Below are 17,571 nucleotides of genomic sequence, written 5' to 3'. Positions count from 1 at the left end.
AGTCGAAATCGGGCAAACCTCAGAAATGCCCGGGCAAAACTCGAACTGCCCACAATCCTTGGGCAAAATGTCATATTTCGGCTTTTGACCAGGCAAACCTAGTTATGACCAACCTAATTTGGGCAAAACCGTATACTGACTTTTATCGTAATGGCAAAACCGTAGTGTCTTATATACGTTCGATAATATTAAATATAAATAGTGATTTTTGTCACAGGGATGGTTTAAAAATTCTACACGAGAAGCCACGTCATTCGCAAAGCCATCTGGGGAGTGTTGAGCGAGCTAACCAGGATTATAAACTCTACGGTTTGGCTCAAGTGGGGTTTAAATGTATTAATTAAGTTTATTCAATTATATTTGTTCAGTCGCTTATTAGACTCAAAATCGTCTGGAACGGACCGGACGTATCAAAATACATTAAAAAAAAATCGGGTATAAGACTCAACGCTTCGGTTATAAGACTCACATTTCGTAAAATAAATAGTAGAAAATAAACTTTTTTGGTTATAATTTAGAAATAAATTGGTATTGAAAAATTAAATAATATTCGTGTTGATTATTCCTAGTTTCTGTTGGTACCTTATAACGTATAATAATTTTTATAGCAGATAAAAGTTCACATTTATCGCAACGATTATCGTTATTATAGTGAGGTATCTGATTATCTGGCGGCTGCACAGTTATCGTAATTACGGGTACATAAATACACATACGTATATACCTAACCTTTATAATTTTTTATTAATGTATAATTTTTATAATATTTTTATATGTATTATTTACCTATTATAATTTTAGTTTCTTTTTATCAGGATTATTAAATTTATTCAACAATAAAGTATGTAATATGTAATATGTGTTAAAGTATTAAAATCAAAGCAAAATATGTAGTAAAATAAAATTTATAAATACGTAATTAATTTTTTTTTCCACTTCGCCTATAAGATTCATTCGGTTATAAGACTCACTTTGTGCTGGTCCCAAAGTGAGTCTTATAAGCGGCGTCTACTGTATTTATTTTAAAATTATTTATATTTAATATTACCGAACGTATATAAGACACTATGGTTTTGCCATTACTATAAAAGTCAGTATATGGTTTTGCCCAAATTAGGTTGGTCATAACTAGGTTTGCCCGGTCAAAAGCCGAAATATGACATTTTGCCCAAGGATTGTGGGCAGTTCGCGTTTTGCCCGGGCATTTCTGAGGTTTGCCCGATTTCGACTTTTGCCCGTAACATATATATATCTTACCCTGCTCTCACACACACACGCGCGACGCGCTTGACAACCACAGCAACTTTGGAAACTTCGCCGGAGTCAATAGTTATCGCCACTCGCCTATACATGTATGACATTTCTCGCGGCGCATCGGTTGAGAAAATGAGAACCGCTGCTCTAGGTTGTTACGTTTTCCATATACACTCATTGCTTATCAAGTAGTATAATAAGGTCTATGAATATAAATATCTAGGTACAAGGCCGTAGTCAGGTGAGGGGAGGGGGGTTCTATTAAACGAATTACTATGGACACTTCAGATTTACACCATATGTTTATTTCATCAATTCATATACTTGATAAAATGTTCAATATATTTTGACTAGTTTTTAGCTGTTGATGGTCATTTTAAATTAAAATTTTTTTTCTATAAATGTCAGTAAAATTGTATTGGTTGGGTCAAAAAGAATGAAAATTTAATACAAAATGACTCTTGATGACTTATTACAATAGCAATTAAAAAATATTAAAAATACATAGGCACGATTTTTTTTATAAGTGTTTAAAGTTCAAATTTTGAAAATATTTATCAAATTAAATATTGAAAATGATTTTGTAGTTAAAAATTTATAAAATGTTCAATTTTTATAGCTAAGGATTGAAAATCTTAAATAAAGTTCCACTTAAACAATTTTAAATAGAAAATCTAAGAAATATATGAATACTGCAGTAATCGGTGTTATGTTTTATATGGTTTAATTTCGTATAATACGATGTCCACCTTTGATTTCATCTTTGTTGACATTTCTTTGTTATGAGCATTCGTATGTCACCGGAGGAAATGATTTGTGTGGGTGATGATAGTGAAGATGTGATAGCGTTTTTGGCTGCGGAGTCAGCGAGTTCGTTTTCTTTTATATTCAAATGTCCAGGGAACCAAAAGAGTGTGATCTTGAAGTTATTATGGTATTGCAAAGTGTACATTTTATTTTGAATATGTAGGCCAATGTCTGCAGGATTATATGTGTTTTTTATATTCTTAATCGAACTGAGGGAGTCGGTGAAGATTATAGTGACTTGTATGTGAATGTGATTATCGGATATTATTTCGAGCGCTTTTAATGTGGCAATTGACTCTGCGGCTGTGAATACTGAGCAGGAGTTGGGAAGTTTATACATGAATTCCACGTTATTCCAAACTACTGCAGCTCCGACACCGTCTTGGCTTTTGGAATGCAGTTATTTTGTACAGACATTTAAGTTCAAATTTGGACACAATTGCATATTAACATAAAGAATAAAGTTTATCGTTTTGTTTTATATTCGGTTCCAAAACAGCTCAATTTTCTATAGGTATATTTAATATTTTTCCATCATCACTCATGATTTTAGAATAATATTAATTCAACTTACCGGCTACCATATTAATAATAAGCAATAACAATACAGAATATCCGAGTCACCGATGAGAATCGTTTTTCTTATATAACGATATGATATAATTGAATTCAAATTTAATACCATTCATTACATCCATTAATATCCTACACACCTAATGTACAGTAGAGCGACATCCACTTACCCGCTTTTTACTTTTTTGGATTTAGAGAAACATACTTACTATTAGTTTTACAATGTGTATTATTTTATTTATAATATTTATATTTTTTTGCCTATTATGTTTTGGAACAAATTCAATTTAAATTCAATATTGTAAGCGCTTACTAGTATAGGGTTGCCATTTATACAAAAATACAAGTCGCGACACTATAATACCTCCCCCCCCACAACACATTCTTTGGAATTTTTAATAATACCTTTTTTAGTCCAACGTTATTTAATATTTTTATTATATTATAATTTATAATAAATAAAAAAGTCAAAAATTAAAAATAGCACAAAATGTAATAATAGTATTATTATTATCTTATTCATAAATATAATTTTAAATTATCTAAAAAAATTAATTAGGTACACAATTTTTAATTTAAAACAGAGTGGTCTTCCTTATTTAGTAATATGTGTATTGTTTAAATATGCATCATTATTCATCATCGATTTCATCTAACTTCATTTTTCGAATTTTTTCATGTTTGAGATCCAGAAGCTTCCGTTTCTGATTTTGGATTTGTTGTTGAATATTTTGCAGTTTTATGAACTCGGATAAGCAAATCTTTATTTTTCGAAATGTCTTCGTAAAATTGTTGGCATGGTTTATTTTCCAAGTTAGTCTTAATGACTAAAGCAGCTTCTATTGTATTGATGCATAAATTACCTCGTGACTTTGTCCAACAACTGTTCATCAATGAAAATATCTCTCCACTGCAGCGTTAGATCCAGGCAATGCAAATGAAAATTCTACAATTTTTAATAACATAGAATAATCAATATTATTCTCTTTAAATGATTTAAATCGGTCCTCGGCTATCTCGGAAATTTCCGACAATTATTTATTATTTGTTATTCACACTTCACACGTGAACAATTCGGGACTTATTTTAAGAAACCGGTACTTATCCACGTCCCGGCCGGGAAATGAAAAATATCGGGACTCGGTAGTAAAAACCGGTAGTGTCCCGGCGAAATCGGGACGAATGGTAACCCTATACTAGTAGCGAATTTTATCTAGTTGGTTCATATAAGGTATACTCTAGAACAGTGGTTTTCAAACTGGGTGCCGCGGCACATTGGTGTGCCGCAAGTATCCACTAAGTGTGCCTCGGGGTTTCCATATTATTGATTGCATTGCATTTTTCATCTAAAAAAAATGTTAGTGTGCCGCGAAAATTGTTTGAAGTGTAGGGTGTTCCGTGTATAATACAAGTTTGAAAACCACTGTTCTAGAGTCTAGATACTTTGAAAATTTCCAGTATTACTTTTAATAATTGGTAAAACTAACAAAAAACAACAGGAAAACTGGAATATTTGTATACGCTTTTATAACTCCAATAACGCAACGACGTTTTTTAAGCTTTATTTCAATTTATGTTGATAACACTTTTGTTTCAAAAGCTAAACAATTTTATACAAGGTTTCTCGTAAGTTTTCTTTTAGGTACCTAATCGGAATTTAAAAATTAAAAAGCATAATTTATCTTATATTTTCCGAGATAGTGCCTGCAGTTAATGATAAATAAATGTCGGTCACTTTTCTTCGATTGATTACCTTATATATGTATAATTCATTATTCATGAGCATTAACTATGTTTAATATAATGAGTATTTTTCATGTTATTTGTTATTAGTTATTACTTACTTGTATGCTTCATATTGGTTGAATTGCTTTAACCCTCCGTTAATCTTATACTAAAAACTAATGTATAATTAAAAATGGAAGTATGGAATAGGTATTGATAAAAACTCTTTTAGATTGGCTTAATGCACATGTCTCATGCATGAGTGCATAGTGTACAGCAGCAATATTGAAATCTTAAATATTTTTTTAGGAACACTGTCAAGAATTAAAATAACTAAAAATAAGATAAACCTACATTAAACACTTTAAATATGTATATTTATATAGTATAGAGGTATGTATAGTAAATATACATTGATTCGTTGATAAATATTTAAGTAATTAAGTGGAAAGCATGCCTTCTGCAGTCGAATGAGCAACTTAATGTACCAATCTACTAGTCTACTAACATCAGTGTAAATGTGTTTACTTGCTGATCATTAGACAATAGAGTGAATCGGTATTAATATAACATTAACAGATAGGTTAATGTAATTTTAAATTTTAATTGTTTAAAGTAAGAAATTAAAAATAAACAAACCCAGACAGGTTAAGCCGTTAAGGGCACCATGATGACAAACAATAAGATTTCCATAGGTAGGTACTGGTTCGACCATACCGATGTCTCGGTAAAGACGGTAAAGTGTTTCGGGAAAGAAGTTTTTTTTCCCCAAAATTAAACTTCAATAATCAAGTATTTATGTATAAAATCATTCTGTTTAAATCACATTGGTTACTTGATTGACTGACGATGCATATTTTTTAATTATTTTCCCAGCTTAGTGAAGAATACAATCATTGTTTCCTCTTTCAACTGTTTCCTATCAAGTCACGACTCACGACATTTTTTCTCATACTCCGCTCATAAAATGTTTAATTTAAAATCTACTTTATATCTTTATGAACTTTAAACATAGACCTATTAACAAATAATAATATTTAATGTTAATACTTTAATAAGCCTATGTCTATGACTTCACGAATTAAGATATACTTATATACGTATGTCTTAATTCGTGCTTTAAATACTAATTAGGTGTATAACGTGGTACTATTTGTAACCATGGTCACACTTAAACCGTTCATTCAACATACCACTGATACCACAGATAAAATACAACGTCCCATCGAGTAGTTAACGGAGATTAACATGATAAGAGGTTCGATTATCAAAATTAAAACGTTAGCATTTAGTACTTACTAGCTACTATTTATTATTTATTCAGCAATACACATTTTGGACTCCAATTTTTTGACTTAGTTATCGTAATAGACAGTTACCAATAAAGTAAATCTATTGATTAATGTCTCTTAAGTTGTATAGTAAATTAGTATTCAAATTTATACACACGAATTGCCAGTTATTTTATTTCAGTAATCCAAACACAATACTAAAACAAATGGCTAAAAACGTATCATTGTCTACTATTTCTGGTAAACAAAACCGAATTAAAATCAAAGGTAAGTCCAAATTTCCACCGGGTATTGTAAAATTTCAAGTTCTTGGCAGTGGAGCAAATGGTGCTCCGAGGTGTTTATATTTGTTTACAGATCATTCTAGGTAATGCATTTTTAAACTTTATTATTCTTAAGTAGGTAGTACACATATTAAAATTCAACTTGTTTGCATACCAAATTTTAGGTACCTTTTTAATTGTGGTGAAGGTACTCAAAGATTGGCACATGAACATAAAATGAAACTGTCAAAATTGGAACATGTGTTTATCACACATTCAAATTGGTTAAATATTGGCGGTTTACCAGGATTAGCTTTAACTGTTCAAGATGTCGGAGTACCAAACATTGAACTGCATGGACCCAAAGGAATTGTAAGTGTTTTTATAATGTTGCAGAATATTTTTCTTACAATATAATAAATTAAAGTTAAAGTCTAAGTTTAATATACATATATTTAAAAATGTTAAGTAATGAATGATATTGCTAAGTTCTGTGATGCTTTCTGTATAATTTATACCACGATTATCATATATTAACTTTACTTTACTCATTTAAAAAAATACCGGATAGGTTATTAGATACAAAGGGAGTGTACGAGTATAAATGAGTTAGTAACCACACACAGACACACAGAAGTATTAAAATATACACTGCAATTACACTATGTAATTGCCTGCATAATAATATAGAACACTGACAAATTATTATAGTATGAGTATGCATAATAATATTATTGTAATGATATTTTAATATTATTTTAACCACTGTATAGAAGCACTCAATCCGATAATGCAGTTGTATTTGCATACATGTGTACGTATATGTGGCCTGTACCACATCCATTGTCTTGGATTCTAGTTCAGAAGTAGAGGTAGGACTTATACAGGAGAGTCCAAAACAGCCTATAATTAGATATGAATTTCCAGAGCTTGAGTGAGCACCTTCTTGCTAGTCATGCTCTTGAAATTATAAATTAAACTTATAAAATATTGACTAAAATCGTATTTTCCAAACACTTAGAAATATTACATTAATTTGAATATTCTAGGACTTAAAATAGTTTCACAGTTTCATTTAAAGTACTTTAAGTCTTTAACATTTACTGATGATAATCAACACATTGAACTTATTTAACAACATCTAGTCATCCTTATCCATCAAAAGTCTCCTGTGCATTGAGGCCTCTACACGATTAACTAATTGCTTTGAAGTGTTTACATAATACTTAATAATAGTACCTTCTCATTTAAAATATTGATTATAAATAAATTTATTAATTTTTCATAGGAAGAATTATTTGTTGCTACAAAAAGATTTGTAGTTTTACGTGATCTAAAAATTACAGCCAGTAAAAGTGATCCTTTTAAACCATATGAAGACAATGCAATAGTTGTCCATTATGTGCCATTGATATCAAACAAACAATCTAATGAATTTCGATCAATGTCTGAAAAGTAATATAGTTTATTAATAGAAACTTTATTTATTTTTCCTAATATTTCTTCTTTTTTATAGCTCAATTGAAATAAGTAGTTTACATAATCAACAAAATATTGATGATTCATTAGAAGATGATACTAATTATTACGATTATGATAATTTACCACAATCAGATAAAAAAGAAAGAAATAAACGTAAAAGAAGCAACTCTGAACCTAGAACTGGTTAGCTAGCTAATTATGGTATTTTTGATGCTACAAAATTAATTTTATAGTAAAATCATAAAATATTTTTTAATTGATTTCAGATGATAAAAAATTTATTGCTGATAGTTCTTTAAGTAGAATTAGTAATGTTGCCATGTCTTATGTTTGTCGTCTTAAACCAAAACCAGGATTTTTAGATTTGGACAAATGTGTTAAACACAATGTTCCTCCAGGACCATTACTGGGCTTATTAAAATCTGGTAAAGATATTACCTTATCTGACGGAACACTTGTAAAATCAAGTGATGTAACATCTCCCGATGATCCAGGACCAGTTTTTATTGGTAAAGTATTTCATTATAGTATAAAAATATCTATAAGTATTAATTTAATGATAATGAATTAAGATAGCTTTTTTTAAATACTGGTATAGGTACCATGTATACCATTTATATCCCCACCCCATATCATATTTCATGTTATTCGTGTCTGATTATTGTATCTATGAAGTATGAAGAGAGCGCCATACTCGTATTTGTTGTCTTTGTCATACAAACATTCAACATACCAAATTTTAGTTTAGCAGAGCTAATTTTGGGGTGATATTAGCTTTAATATGTGAGTGAATTGGACCTATTATTAAAATTAAAGATAAGAATATTACCTTAGTCATCTCAAAAGTTTTTATTGATATTTTAATTTTAAAATAAATTATAACCATGTAAAATTTAACTATTTTTAACTGCAACATACCTCGCTTTAAAATGTAATGATCAATATAAATCAATGAGGTGCCGTAGATTTAAATTTGATAATAAGTTAATTCATTCCAATATCAAATCTAACAACACAAAATTGTTATTAATAAACCATGACCCTGTTAGCACGTATGTAAGATGGAAAAGACACATTTGGTGGGTATCCTCTTTAAATAACAAGCTTACTTTATGCATACAATTTACCTAAACTCTTAAAAAAGTTTTTTTTAGCCTTACATTAAGTTACATTTTTTTCAAATTTACTTTGACTATTTCAGTATAATCTGTTTTAGTTGTTGAATGCCCAAGTGAAGATTATATTGACTCATTATTAAATGAGTCAATTTTTTCGAAACATCAACTTGGTGTAATTAATGATGAAGATATTGCATTTATGGTTGTTCATTTTACTCCACAGGATGTGCGAAATGATCCAAGGTACTAAGTATAATCAATTATTAAAATGTGATTCAATTAAAGTTAAAGCCCTATATTCAAATATGATTGAAGAAAGTAATAACTTAAATATTTATATTTTTTAGGTATCAATCGTGGATGAAATTATTTCCTTCTGAAACATACCATTTATTATTAAATAATGAAAACAAATGTCTGGGTAGTACTGCAATACATAGAATACAATATAAGCTGAATATGTTGGATGAAAATATTTATCCATTATTAAAAGACAATGGAATTCCTAGTGAGAATATTTTGATAATCTAAATGTTATGCTACCTATGTCAATAGTATTTGTAAGAAGTAATAACTTGAAGTGTAGTCAATTATGGTGAGATTAGGTTCAAGTTGTATTCATTGATTTAAGGGGATTGGTGAAGTCAGTTATTTTAACTGAAACATACCAATCAACTGATTAACCAAGTGATATGATAAGATGTTTGAAAAAATTATTTGAATTTGTTATTATGTGTACTAGATTAGACCGCTTCTCCCAATGTTTCCCCTTATAAACTTGAATCAAATTTTTTTAAATTTAAAAACATTGTACATGTTGATTATTCAGAATTGAAATCAGGAATCTCAAAATGTGGACTGATTGATCTCAAATACACATAACAAATTCAGATCAGTTTTCAGAAGTATTATCACATTATGAGATTGATTGGTAGAATTAACAGAAAGAACATACTTTTAGTCAAACACAACAAACATTCTGAAACACTTGCTCACAAATTTTAAATAATTCCTGTATTGACTACTTAAACTCCTTAAATCCCCATGAAAATAAGAAGACTACTGTTATCTGTCAGCCTATATTGTACGAAATAATTCACAATTTCGACATATATCATTTGTGACTTTGCACTAAACCTTTTTAGAATCCTTTAATTCAATTTTTGAACTTTGTTATAAAAATGTAAAAAGTTCATTTATTTGTCTATAATAGAACCAATCAAAGTAGACAGTTTAAAAATGTCTTATTTTTTTAGTTATCGATTATCAAGAAAAAGTGATTGATGCAAATCCAAGCATAAATTCTTTGACGATAAATGGGCAAACCAATCTGTCATTTAATTTGAGACCAAACAAATACATAGACAGGTAAGCAAACATCATACTATTTCTAAGTAAAATACATGTTAATTTACTAAAACAAAATTTAGGACTGGCACATTAAGTTTAGATGTTGATGAGTTTATTGCAGAAACATTCAAAGTTGATGGTTTTAAAGAAAAGTTAGCTGAAGTAAAACTGGAGATTTTAAATGCTTCTCCTACAGATACTAATATTTATCCTAAAATTACATTTCTTGGTACAGGTTCGTGTATACCAAGTAAAACAAGAAATACTAGTGGTATTCTTATGTATACTGGGTAAGAAATTGTTAACTTTTTGTGTGGAAAAATATTATTTTTAAATGTTATCTAGTGAGAATGAATGTGTATTGTTAGACTCTGGAGAAGGAACTTATGGACAATTAGTACGACACTTTGGTATAACTGGAGCTGAAACAGTTTTGAGTGACTTAAAAGCTATTTATGTGTCTCATTTACATGCAGACCATCATATTGGTTTAATTGGAATATTAAGTGTGCGTCAAAAAATGAAAGCAAATAAACTGCTTAAACTGAATCAGCCAATATATCTACTAGCACCTGTACAAATTATGACTTGGTTAAACTTTTATCACAGAAGATTTTCAGAACTAAATGAAGAATTTCAAATTGTGTCTAACTTAGATTTGGTAAATTACAAATGCTTAAATACTTAAGTGCAATATATAACTAAAATAAACATCAAATAAAGTTTATTTGACAATGATATTAATATATTTTAGGATTTTGAATCATCAACCAAGTTAAGAATAAAAGATTTATTAAAACAAACTAATATGTCAGACATAGAAACTACTTTAGTAAGACACTGCCCTAATGCATTTGGTGTATCATTTACTCATATAAATGGTTGGAAAGTCACATATTCTGGCGATACAATGCCTTGTGATTCATTAGTCAAATTAGGTTTGTAAAAGAAAAATAATAGTTATGATAGCAAACTAATTTAAAGATAGGTGAAAACATATAATAAAATTATGAATGTTTCCTTATAATTATACTAATAAACTGTTTAAATTACATAAATATTTTTTTCTTTAGGAAAGAATAGTAATCTTTTGATACATGAAGCTACAATGGAAGATCAGTTAGTGTCTGAAGCTAGGCGGAAAATGCATTCAACTATGTCCCAAGCCATTAATATTGGCAAAAAAATGAATGCTAAATTTACTATACTCACTCATTTTAGTCAACGTTATGCTAAAATTCCATATATGCCAAATAATGATCTTCCAAGTAATGTTGGAATAGCTTTCGACAATATGGAGGTATTATTCATATCTTAAATATTAATTTATATTTATGTTAATTCAAATAATACTTTATAATATGTTGGAAATTTGGAACGCAAAAATAACAGAATTTAAAAGTTATACATTTCTGTTAATATTTGATGCTCCTAAAATAATAGTTCTCTGATGACGGTAAAACATTAAGTTAAAATTTGCCGACAGATACGGAGCTGACATCTTAAAAATTTATGTATGCTATTTTTCAAAAATTAATAATTTTATTTCAATAATCATACACATTCGAAAATTGTAATACTAATATTGTATTTTTATTGTAATCCAAGTTAAAGGATCTGTTTTTTTGGTAAAGAATATCCCTGACAGGAAAAACTCATGCTTTGTGGTGTAACAAGATTTCGCAATTTTTTTTCTTGTTAGAAAGAAGAATACTTCTTGCATTAGGCACATTAAACACAATTTTCAATAGTCTTTTTATAAATGATTAATGGTTAGGTTTCCAGATTTTATAAAATTTCATAAAATTTGAAAAACTGGAACCTGGACCCCTTAATGAAATAATACATCAAAACTAAATATAGCTTGTGTCAAACAAACTGGCGGTTGGTGACTTCTTCCGCTACAAATTTATTTGGTGCTCTTTACTTGTATCTATGGGAATCCAGTTTATGTAAGTGAATGTTATCAAAAATAAAACCGTTTTGATTGCTGGTAGTGGAGTCAGCAACCACCAGTTAATTGACACTTTGACAAATCTTTACTTATACTATTTTTAGAACTTAATATTTTTGTATTTATAGTTAGAAATTTTAAAATTTTAATTTTAAATGTTACTTTTATAATTATATATTAACTATCTATTAAGGGGACGCTACCCCTGTATATGTGGTCTCAATGCTAAACAGCAAAAGCTGTATTTCACGGTTAAAAACCACTCAGGCTGTAGTCGAAACGTAGCAACCAATATTTCACACTTTAAAGAAGAAAAATTTAACTGGCCAATATTGTTTTTAATTTTTCAATATCACCAATACTAAAAAAAATCTTATCGTTAAAACTTTATTATTTTTGAGTTTTTGAAACATGAATAACTTTTTTTTTAGTTACGATTTCAAAAAAAAATAAAAACAACACTGTAAATATCCTCTTTAAAGTGCAAAAGTTTAATGACTTGTTTTTGCTGTTTTGTATTTGTAAGGAGAGAACACATGCAGGAGTAGCGTCATTTTAATACCTGATAACAACATTTTATTACACATTTTGATGCACGCAATTAAATTAATCAAAAATTCTTACAAATTTACAGATTGCACCAAATGTTTTACACAAATTGCCACTAATGTATCCTGCCCTCAAGATGATATTTGCTGAACATTTTGAAGAAATGGAAGCAAAATGTTTTAAACTAAAATTAAAAGAAGAAAAGGCTAAAGCTCAAACATAAATGCAAATATTGTACTGCATATATATATTTTATTTTAAAATATAATTTTCAACTAATCTGATTGTAGTATTTATGACAGTAGATTTTTTTGAAGTCTACAATTTTTATTTCAATAATTTTAATGGTTATTAGTTTATTTTTAGTAATAAATTCTAGGTGAAATTCATTGATTCTTTTTCAAATTAATAATTACAATTATTTTTCTAAAGTACAATATTTGAATTATGAAATACATAAATTAATGAAAATAAGAATATATATTTTTAAATATTTTAAATTTCTTAAGACTGAATTAATAATGGTTTCTAGTTATAAACAAATTTTAATGTATTTGTATGATTGGTTTTATTTTGTCAAATATTACCTGATTTTTTTTCTGTTTTAAAATGTTCATTAATAAAATATACTGTTAATATTGTTATAAAAAAAATGTATTTAATTGAAAGATAAAAAGGGTGTCCCGTGAGGATGTACATATTAGCCTTAAGGGGGGCTCGCCTCTGTGTTAAAACTGTGTCTTAGCTTTAATATTAGAGTGAATTAATCAGCTACAAAACTTAAAAGTAAAAACATTTTCTATGTTATCTTATTGGATTTGTATGATATTTTAAATTTCAAGCATAGTCTATATACAATGTCGTATTTAAGACTGGTTTCAAAGAAATTGAAAGGATGTAAAGTATTATAATATGATTTATAAATGCTCATAACTATCTAAACAATTTAAATATTGTAAAAACTAACAAGATAACACATATCATTTACATTTCATAATAGATTAATTAAAGCTAAAATTGTAACTGCTAAACAAATAATTTGGTATGTTATGTGTTCGTAAGACAGAGAAAACAACATGTCCTCTTAAAACCTTTAATAAGTAAAAGGAATACTAAAAAATTAATTATCAAACTACCAATTGCAATTCATTTAGAAGCAATAAGTATAGAATTACATGAAACTTTAAAATTTTTTTAAGTTAATATTTTGAAAAAAATCATTGTAGAACTGATATATAATTGTATAAGTTCAAAAATTACATAGTGTGGTTGATTTTTTATTTATTTAATACAAGGACGAAGCCCTTGTTTACAAGATGACAATACAATAGAAAATAATTGTATCTTATAAGATATAATAAAGTGAAATATAGAAAACAATTAGTAAAAGTATATACACAATATGGTTGTTAAATTTCATGATCAGACATAAGAAAGAAGGGATCATCATTGAGTGAGAGATATTAACCGCCTAATAGGCTCAATACACGTGTAGTTAGTGGTATGCAGGGAACTGTTCTCCTCAAAGTACACTAAGGAACATTAAAATAAAAAGCAAAGAGATAGGGATGGACGAATCTACTTTATTATTCAAGAGACCTTTATTGAGATTTATAGCTGCTAAACATTTACGCTCAGCCAATAGTGTTAAATTGAGTAATTAAGACAGGAGAATAATCATGTGGTTCACATGGAACATACAACAAATGACTAGGGAGCTTGAGTTAAGACACTAGAGCTAAAGCAAATAAATTATATATTTAAGTTATAGGCATTAATACTAAATTAACTTATCTTTATACTTATATATTATTCTTATTTAAACTTCTTAAAACTATTTGAAAGGCAAAGAAGAGTAAAAAAGTTATAATTTACAAATTAGACTAGCAAACTTAGTTAAACGAGTAAAACATTTCTAGAGGTTTATTCACTTTCCAATGTTTGTCGTGGACCTGTCGCAAAGTCTGATTTCCGTTTAGTGGAACATATTGATCAGATGTTGATGATACATAGATTAAAAAGCTTAGAGCTCGTTCTGGAAGCTCCGGAACAAGATCTAATGTAAGTCGCATCGCTAAGTATTTACTTAAATGATCAACTAAAACAAAAAATATAACTAAAATAAGCTAACCAGTATGAATATGAACATCTTAACCAAGTTATGACTAAATAAAAATTAATAAATTATAAAATATATTTATAATACATTGGAACAACTCATTTTTTTGGAATAATATATTAAATAGGTAAGAATTTTTTCAGTTATTTTGATATAAATACTTTAAATTGAATGAAAAAAAAATAATGTATTTTCATCAACACTATTTAATTTAAATATTATGAAAATCTTTTAGTTTTTAATATTTTAATTTTATTATGTATACATTATAGACTCTTAAATGTATACATTAAGGATTAGAGAATAAATTATAAAGGGACACTCATACAGTAGACTTGAAGCTACAAATGGGAAGTAGATTGAATCAATGGGAGGAAATCTGGAGGATGTGGGCTTGATAGAACTGAACCTCCCAATAGTTTGAATTACAGCCTTAAAAGTCTTAGCTCCCTAACCCTTACCTAAATATCTATAATATAACATACAGAATTGGCTAGTTTGATTAACGCACATACTTTCTTGAATCTTCACGTAACACATTATTTTAAAGGTTGACTTGATCCAAATTGAAATATTAATAATAATACATTATGACCTATATTTACTTTTTTTTAAAAGAATTTATTTTACATGCATTGTTATAATTTTAATTTTGAAATTACTCTAATTAAAATTAATAATATTTTCTAAATGTACAAGAATAGGTACCTAATTGTTTTTGAACTTTTTTCAGGTAAAAGTGTTTGTAAAACTTTATAAGTGGCCTTGTTAGAATTAATAAATCTGAGAGAAGCCACCCCTTTCTCGCCCACAATAATTACACCAAATTTCAGCTCATGATTGGGTCTAATAATGTATAGTTAATTTTTTCAGTAATAAGTTGCTTTTTAGCAAGTGATAGTAACTAGTAAGATATAATAAAGTTTTTATTTTTTTTAAGTTTTGCATATTAAGAACTTTTAATATTAAATTAAAAATCAAAATATATTTACCAGTAGCATTTGCAGTAGTTTTAATATATCGCACAGAATTTTCTTTCAACACTCTTATTAATTGATTATCGCTCCCCATTTCAGTTGGGTGAGGCTTAAAAACAAGTTCAATTTCATCTACTGATACTCCTCTAGAGGAGCCTTCACACTCAGTAATATCTGATCTGTCAACTGACAAAGATGCTGGACCATCATTTTCAGAAATCATTACAGATTTGAGTTTTTTGGCTACCTTTGCTTGAACTACTGTTCTAGTAACATAATCTTTGCCAAGCCCAAGATTGTTGGAAGAGGTTTTTAGTGTAGACGAAGAACTACTTTCGTTAAGCTCATCTTGATTCTTTTTTGTACGCTGCAAACGATTTTGTGTTTGAATTTTTATGCCTTCATTTATGGACTGTACCAAATTTGCTTGGCTATGGCTTTTGTTCAATTTTTCTAACACTCTGGTTTGATGGGCTTCATATTCATCACGGCTGGGATAGATTTTGGATATTAGTAGATCAAAATTTGGGTCAGGGCGCAATGAACGTTTAGATACTAATTTCTTTCGACAAGTAGGACACTCTTTATTACCAGAACGAAGAGCAGTAACAATGCAATCTGAACAAAATCTGTAAGCCAATATATTAATAGGTAGTAGATTTATTTCCAACAGTTTAATAACATTTATACCTGTGAAGACATTCTTTAGTGGTCATGGTCTTCTTGAGCATGTCTAAACAGATTGGGCACATCAATTCGCTGTGTAAGCTACGGGGGGACACGGCAATCTCTGTGGTATCTATGATTGCCTCTTGTGGGGTTCTATGAAGTTCATACAATGAAAGTTCCCAAGTTTTATTCAAGCCTATTAAGTCTGCCGACGCCATTGCTTGTGTTCAAGCAAAAAGTATCAACGTAGTATAAACATGGGACTTACTTCAAGCGGGCATATCAAATGAAAGCTGAGAACGTATGAAATACAAAATTATTTATAACTCATATGAATAATGAATAAAAAACTCATAATGAATAAATCGATAGTGCACGGGGCTTGGACTGGGGAGGTAAATCAACAACCGCAATCCAAAAAATATTAGACGACATGTTAATGGCAAATTAACTACGTGTTGTAGTCTTTAAACTTTGAAGTCTTACACATTTTAAATTCTAAAAACATAACTTCACGTCAATTATTAAAATTATAATGATGGTTAATGGGTAATGTTTATTGTTTATCAAAGTTATCAGCTTATCCGGTTTATTATTTGTTATCATCGTAGACCCAATCTTGGAGCTATAAGACTACAACGGATAGGCTACTAGGCCGAATACTACGGAATCAATGTGTATATTATACTAAAAATTGCATAGACCTATTTCTTTATAGGTTTATGCCCTACGGTATATTGAGGCAAAATACCATAAACCTATTAACTAAATAAGTCAATCAAAAATCCAAAGAAGAAAAATGAGGGTAAGTGGATGTCGCTTTGCTGTAGTTGTAGGTTACAAGTGGGTCACTGTAATGGATGGGGTTAAATTTGAATTCAATGAAATATTGATATAAAACCATTGTATGCGAAAAACGATTCTGAGCGAAGAAGGTCTGCCAGCCTATAATATGACTTAGTAATTTAGTGATGATATTATTGTGATAAAAGTATTAGAAAATACATTTTAAAAGTAATTTTGTGTATAAAATATAATAATAATAATACAAAAAAGACTAAAATTTTCAAGTACTCACGAAAGATATTTTCAAATTGCAACAAAATAACTTAAATCGTTATTTATTTTGTACACATTTGAACATAAAACAACTAAAGAAAAAAACTGTGATTATGTATTTTTAGATTTTTCGGTTACAAAATAATCTATTTACGTGAAACCTCATTTTAAATTTTGAAACCTTAGCTATAAAAGTTGAAAATTTTAAATTTTAAAATTATTTGTAAATTTCGAATAATATAAATGTAGTCAAAATTATAACTTTAAATGCTTATAAAAAAATCATGCCTAAGTATTTTTAATATATTTCAACTGATATAGAAACAGTACCTATATCAGTAGCCTTGAATTTTCACACTTTTTGACCCAACAAATATAAT

General features: G+C 28.6%; 2 protein-coding genes across 5 annotated transcripts; one reads left to right on the top strand and one right to left on the bottom strand.

Annotated features, from left to right (window-relative positions):
* The first annotated feature begins 5,624 nt into the window (after window positions 1-5,624).
* Window positions 5,625-12,706, top strand: LOC111032222 (ribonuclease Z, mitochondrial). 3 transcript variants are annotated; one of them, XM_022312479.1, is made up of 14 exons: window positions 5,625-6,018; window positions 6,100-6,286; window positions 7,203-7,369; window positions 7,431-7,579; window positions 7,663-7,905; window positions 8,613-8,757; window positions 8,862-9,022; window positions 9,771-9,882; window positions 9,945-10,026; window positions 10,100-10,154; window positions 10,233-10,525; window positions 10,619-10,802; window positions 10,938-11,164; window positions 12,453-12,706. In XM_022312479.1, exons 1-14 carry the CDS (start codon window positions 5,762-5,764, stop codon window positions 12,588-12,590), a joined length of 2,400 nt encoding a protein of 799 aa, XP_022168171.1. In that variant the 5' UTR covers window positions 5,625-5,761; the 3' UTR covers window positions 12,591-12,706. The 3 variants fall into 3 exon arrangements, with proteins under 3 accessions (XP_022168171.1, XP_022168170.1, XP_022168172.1); XM_022312478.1 differs by having other exon boundaries at window positions 5,626-6,018; window positions 9,945-10,154; window positions 10,210-10,525; XM_022312480.1 differs by having other exon boundaries at window positions 5,833-5,918; window positions 9,945-10,154; window positions 10,210-10,525.
* Window positions 12,707-13,586: 880 nt separating this feature from the next.
* Window positions 13,587-16,704, bottom strand: LOC111032223 (E3 ubiquitin-protein ligase RING1-like). 2 transcript variants are annotated; one of them, XM_022312483.1, is made up of 4 exons: window positions 16,401-16,704; window positions 16,154-16,285; window positions 15,479-16,092; window positions 13,587-14,465 (listed from the first exon to the last, which is right to left on the bottom strand). In XM_022312483.1, the coding sequence occupies exons 2-4, from the start codon at window positions 16,213-16,215 to the stop codon at window positions 14,260-14,262; spliced, it is 882 nt and encodes a 293-aa protein (XP_022168175.1). In that variant the 5' UTR covers window positions 16,216-16,285; window positions 16,401-16,704; the 3' UTR covers window positions 13,587-14,259. The 2 variants fall into 2 exon arrangements, with proteins under 2 accessions (XP_022168175.1, XP_022168173.1); XM_022312481.1 differs by lacking the exon at window positions 16,401-16,704 and having other exon boundaries at window positions 16,154-16,350.
* Window positions 16,705-17,571: the final 867 nt, after the last annotated feature.

This window comes from Myzus persicae, unplaced genomic scaffold, assembly GCF_001856785.1.
Source record: "Myzus persicae strain clone G006 unplaced genomic scaffold, MPER_G0061.0, whole genome shotgun sequence".
Classification (NCBI taxonomy): domain Eukaryota; kingdom Metazoa; phylum Arthropoda; class Insecta; order Hemiptera; family Aphididae; genus Myzus; species Myzus persicae.
This window is presented reverse-complemented; position numbering and strand designations above follow the sequence as displayed.